This window comes from Aythya ferina, assembly GCF_964211825.1.
Source record: "Aythya ferina genome assembly, chromosome: Z".
In the NCBI taxonomy this organism is placed as follows: domain Eukaryota; kingdom Metazoa; phylum Chordata; class Aves; order Anseriformes; family Anatidae; genus Aythya; species Aythya ferina.
The window spans coordinates 30,076,469-30,082,468 of record NC_140299.1 but is presented as its reverse complement, the minus strand read 5'-3'; the positions used below and the strand labels follow the sequence as shown (position 1 = coordinate 30,082,468).

The window sequence follows — 6,000 nt, the reverse complement described above, 5'->3', positions numbered from 1 at the left end:
CACAGGTCCCCTACAGGCAGCAGTTCCCCCAGACCTGCCAGGGGCTCCTTCACCCATGGGGGGGCTGCAGCGTGGAGATCTGCTCCATGTGGGACCCATGGGCTGCAGGGGGACAGCCTGCTCCACCAGGGGCCTCTCCCTGCACAGGCTGCAGGAGAACTGCTGCTGCCTGCCTGGAGCACCTCCTGCCCTCCTGCTGCACTGACCTGGGGGGCTGCAAGGGTTGTGTGCAGGTCTTGTGCTTTTCTGCCACCCTTCCTTCAATTTGCTCTCCCAGAGGCCCACTCAGCGTCGCTCCTTGGCCTGTCTCTGGCCAGCAGCAGGTCCCCTTTGGAGCCATCTGGAGCTGGCTCTGGTCTGACATGAGGCAGCTGCTGAGCTCTGCTCAGAGAGGCCACCTCTGCAGCACCTCCCCAGTCCCCCACCCCAGTTACCCAAACCTTGTCAAGTAAGCCCCAAAGAAGAATATTATGAATATTTATCTCAAAGTAAAGGCAGAACATCACACTATTTCAAGAGCATGAAGAGGAACTAAAGGCTATATTGTGCCACACTTATTATCATACATTATACAATAATCATGTGAGAACATCAGTATTTTCTTCTAACTTTTTCATTATCTAAAATTTGTTTCCTATAACAATTAAAGATCCTCAATGATCCTTGGTAGTTGTCAGGAGGAACACTGCCTACAATAACCTTTAAAACTTCATTAGGGTGGTATGAGTTGGAAGTGTAACTGAACAATGTTTTACTTCCACCACAGTATACTAGCTTAAGCATATATTTGTGTATTTATCTGCAGATTCTGTGTATTTGTGTATTTTGTGTTGTCATTGCACTTCTCCAAATGTAATTTAAAAAAAGATCTGCATCAACTCTTTCCAAGAGTAACTGTTGATAATCTCCATGTTTCCCAGGAATTCAAAATTACAGGAAAATCCTACAATAAAGACAAATTAATGGAATAATCTCTTGATTTGCATGTTTGCGTAATAGTTTACTGGTGTTAGAAATTCCGAAGAACCGTACCCTGGTACCAGTCAGTCTGTTAGTTCTTCTTGGCCTCTCACTAAATACTGAAAGTAAAGAGTCATCCCACAATAACCAGCTTAATAAGGGGTAGATCAAATCAGTCTTGTTTTTAGGGAGCACCCAGCTTTTTGTTTGGTACATAAAGATTCCTTACAAAAAGATAAACACTACATATGGCTAATTCTGGGAAAGTCACGAAGTTGTGTGTGCTGTATTATACCCCTTTAAACAGAGCAGTTCTCTTCAATAGCAACTTGAACACCATAAAATAATTTTAAGTATTATATAAATGAAAATCTTTGCAGGCATGCGCCTTTCATTGTATTTATTTTATTTTTACTAACCATACTCAAAAGAAATGCACAGTTTTCAGTTATTAATACACAGTTTGCTAGAAAATATCCCCTTCACGTTCTCTTCAATAAGCCATGTGCTCAAATGTTTGCAGTCCAACTACAAGTAGCACGTGCTTTTTTCTCCCTTCCCCCAAAGGGACTTTTTCTACTTTAATATAAAGTATTGTAAACCTCTTATTCAGAAAGCAAAATTCAGAAAAAAACCCTTCTTAGTCAAACATCTTTCAAAATTGCTGTCTGGCGTTGCATAACTTTATGCAGTTTCTTTTGGTATAGCAACCCTTGAATTTTTTCCAACAAGTTAGGTCTCTGTGAGTATTTTACATTTAAGGCAGACAATACACAGCTAAGAAATACATCGGCAAATATTTGTCATGATATGGCATTTTCAGTAGACAATATCAGTTTTTCATAAATCATTGTGCATTTCTTATTTCAGAAAGCTTCTTTGTTGTGTAACATCAGCCTTTTTCCAACAGTCTTCTTGTTCTTCTGAACTTCCATTCTTACTCTCAGAAGTCTGTCCTCCAGGTCTACCCTCCAGATCATACATTCCTGAAAAGCTTGCTTTCTTTACACAAGAGTTACATTTCTTCATACCTTATGCAGCAACATCTTTTCTCACACATATCAAGACAGTTGGCCATATCTCAACCAAATGTAAAAATCAAAAACTTGATTTCTAAAAATAATTTTACATCTTTTTTTACAGTTATTTGTCTGTATGTATAATAATAATTATCTCAACTGTGGAAGCTTTTAATCAATATCATGACTTGACAGAATTTGGGTTTCTTTTCTTGAAAATCCATTCCTCATCTGGCTTATTACATGACTGTTGCAAGGTTGTGGAATATGTTTAAAATGGATTTTGAAGCTTAGCATATTTATACCGATAGGCAACAAACCAATATTATTTTAGACAATACTTGTTTGCAGAGATTTTTTTTAAGATACATTGTGCACTTACTGAAAAATTCTTTCACTTCAAATATAAGTGCAAAGCAGTAGTTAGGATTTTAATTCTACATCATAGCAGCAGTCATGTATGAATAAAACAGCACTTTTCCTACAACAAATCACAGCATTTTGAGTAGCATATTGATTACACTGAAGTGTGACAAATGCAATGCCAACTGAAGAAAGATTCTAAAACAAAAACTGATTCTGTTAATACAAAGACTATATAAAAATATGGCATTATACAACTCTACTGTAGATCTCAGAGCTTTTGAATTGCCATTTTTATGTGTTTTTTTTTTTTTAAATTAAAAAAAAAAGGTTACATTTGGCATTAGCAAATTCAGCAAATCACTGCATTTACATCTTCAACAGCTTTTTGAGAAAACCATGATTCTGTCTGCACCAGGACCTAAACATTGACACTGCAGGTGATCACACATCCCCTGAGTCCTAAGCACTACTTGGTCCTATTCACCCAGCTGAGAGTACTCATCCTGAATGATAAAGCCCTTTGCACAGACTTGTTACAATGGACTAAATATGTTCCTGACCAACAGCACACAATTATACTGCAGTGTAAAGATATGGCTTCCTCTAAAATTATAAAGTATTTAAGTAAAAAATCCACAAAAACACTTAAAAATTATCCTTGAGTTCCACACTATATTTAAGCAATCAAATAGACTATGTAATCAGTCATACTGTAGTAGAACAAGCAAAAGACTTTTTATTCACTTGAAAAAAGAGCAGACTGGAAGATCTCTTCATTGCATTACACAAACCTCCCTGAGATTTTTACATAAATTATGTTTAGTCTATTATATATTGGAAACCAATTGGCTACTCAGTGTCATACACTGCAAATTTTACATAGTTCCTGCATATGTTATTCCAGCTAAAATGCTGTTTCAATGCTTTAAAGCTTTACCTTCTCTTGCTACCAAAAAAAAAAAAACAAACAAAAAAACCCACCACATACACACAACTGAGACTAAACATTCAAAGACATTTCTTGCATGAAATTTTTAAATCATCTTGAAAGCAATGTATAGAAGTAGAGAAAACATGTTAAATTGAACAAAGCACTTTAAAATTATTTGCAGCTTGAAAGCTGCTTGTGAAATTAGTTTAAAAATTATCTATGCAAGAGTTTGGTGGCAAGAAAACCAACAAAAATTTTTATTAAATGCAATGGGCAGAAAGAGGACTGATGGTGCCCGTTCGCTACTTACCAATCTCCCATATTATACAATCAGAATTTGGAACGAGTGATTGTGGGAGAGAAACATCATAGTGGTACAAAACTTTTCAATACTGGCACAATGTTAATCGAATAAGGAATTTTTACTTCTTTTAAATTGAGGTACTTAAACTTATGATAAGATGGATGTATTTAAATCATAAATCTTAATGAGGCCTCAGAGTGAAGTAACTCCTCTATTTCACATATTCACTGCCACGAATTTCAGAAATGAACACTTCATTTTAAATACAAATGTGCATTTCAAGAGTTTGCCGAGTTATGTAGCTTTGATTGAGCCTCTCTCAGCAAACATCGAAGAAGAACCAGCATTGTACTTTACAACAATATCTAAGTAAAAAAAAAAATATATATATATATATATATTTGAATTTAAAATAAACAAAACCTGAAACCTTTACTGCTTTGAGATATGAAATTATTCCCCAAGTTTTATGCTTGGAGGCAAAAACCAAACAGTTGCCTTGTCTATAAATTTGTTAGACTTATTTCAAAATTGGAATTATACACAGTAATCTGTTCAAGTAGTTTTGACCTCCTTCCAGTTATCAATAACTGGGATCATGTTCTTGCCCCTAGCTGACTGTGGAGCAACTGCACTTATATTTCCTCCTTCCAAATGGTCTTACATTGGGTTTTACCACAGAAAAAAAAAATCAGATAACTTTGAGTCAATTCACTGCAAAATTGACCCAAGGTGTTTGCGACTGGCCATATCAGACATAAGGGGACATAAGCATTCTTTTAGGGTACTGGGAGGAATGTATACGATGATGATCATGACATCAAAGTGAGCAACTGGGAAATGGAGGGCATTTTCTATATTTTTAATTCTGTTTTAAAAAGTTTCCGATTTATAGATACACTGAGAACTACATGAAAATTACAAAGATGGAAGGAATAAAAGAAGTATTTAAAAGCAATATGTTTGGCTTTTTAATACTCAGAAACAAACTGAAGACACTATCTTGTATAAAATGGCTTCAGTTCTACTTGTTATATTACATCTTTAGATATGTTAAGGGTATCCAATATTTAATCAAGACAGGAAAAGAAGAGTAAGAAAAAACAAGAATGTTTGCCTTTTCATTTTAAATTAAAATTTTCACATGGGTAAGTTTTCTGTCTGTCCAAATGAAAAACAATTTGCTCCCTTCCCCTAAGTATTTTTATACATCACACAGCCTATTCTGTCTCCTTGCATATATTGCTGACCAACAACTGATTCAGACAGGCACAGTAGAAGTTGCCAGATTACATAACCACTTCCATTTCATTATACAGAGAAGCCATTTCTGCATCAACAATGAAAGTTATAAAAGTGTATTAACAAACACAAGCCCTTGTGCAACACACAAAACAGGGTGCCAAGTCACTACAGACTTGTAGTGAAAGGACTAGGAGTCTTTTCTGTGCATCTCCATTTCAACAAGGAAATACACTGTCTTTTCATTTCTTACTCACACCATATTTTCAGTCACCTCTTTTTTTGCACTGCCAGGTAAGGCAAATAATGGTGTTGTAGACTGACCATATATTAGATTATTTTATTTAGAAAAATAATTTCTCTCCCTATTGTGAATTTCAACATGTTCTCATAGTAACAAATATATCCTGATAAAGAAAACCAGCAGGATTCCTCAGTTTGCAGATTCGGATAGGATATTTGCCACACAGATTTTACTCCCAGGAAAGATAGATGCACAAGTGCACATATGTCAATTATACACAGCAGACCAAGTACATTTTGTTCTGCATCACAATGCATCCTCTTAAGGAGGGACAGTTTTCTTATCCACCCATGTTGTCCCTTATATGATCCACTCGTTGAGCAAGATCCCTAAAGGTGGGGCGCTGGGTAACATTGTTGTTCCAGCATTCTTTCATGATAGCATAAATCTGGAGGAGAAACAAAGAAAATCAGTATTAGGTACAGGCACTACAGTTAATAGTTACTCTGAACTGGTCCAAGAACTTTAACATACATTTCTCCATATTCTTATATTAAATTCTTCATTATCCTTGATATCTGATCAGAAAGAAGACAGAACAAACTGAACCTACTTCTAGTAAAAATGAATTTGACTGAACTTTTTGAAGATATTTCTATTACAATAGGCATTTGGCCACACTCTTTTCCTAAACATGTAACTGATACCTGATCCCAGAATAGGATTTCTATGCCAGCCTCTTTATCTATACATTTCTCACTAATTTAACCCAGATCATTACCAACTTCTCATACTACCAACACTTTCTCAAGTATTGCTGAGGAACTCCCTGCAAGGCTCGCAAGACAAATGTAGCTTTCAGTTCTTTTGTTTTCAGCAAATCTGGAATTCCTGCATCGACCTGAAACTAAAGCAACTTGTATGCTACAGACAT

At 35.9% G+C, this 6,000-nt stretch overlaps 1 protein-coding gene across 12 annotated transcripts in view; it reads right to left on the bottom strand.

Moving 5' to 3' along the window:
• Positions 1-1,349: 1,349 nt before the first annotated feature.
• The window catches only part of JAK2 (Janus kinase 2), a 90,756-nt gene continuing 86,105 nt past the window's right edge, over positions 1,350-6,000 (bottom strand). For all 12 annotated transcript variants that reach the window (XM_084504006.1, XM_084504011.1, XM_084504009.1 and 9 more), the window contains one exon: positions 1,350-5,514. In XM_084504006.1, coding sequence (XP_084360132.1) covers positions 5,407-5,514 — 108 coding nt within the window. In that variant the 3' untranslated portion in view covers positions 1,350-5,406. The remainder of the gene's footprint in view (positions 5,515-6,000) is intronic.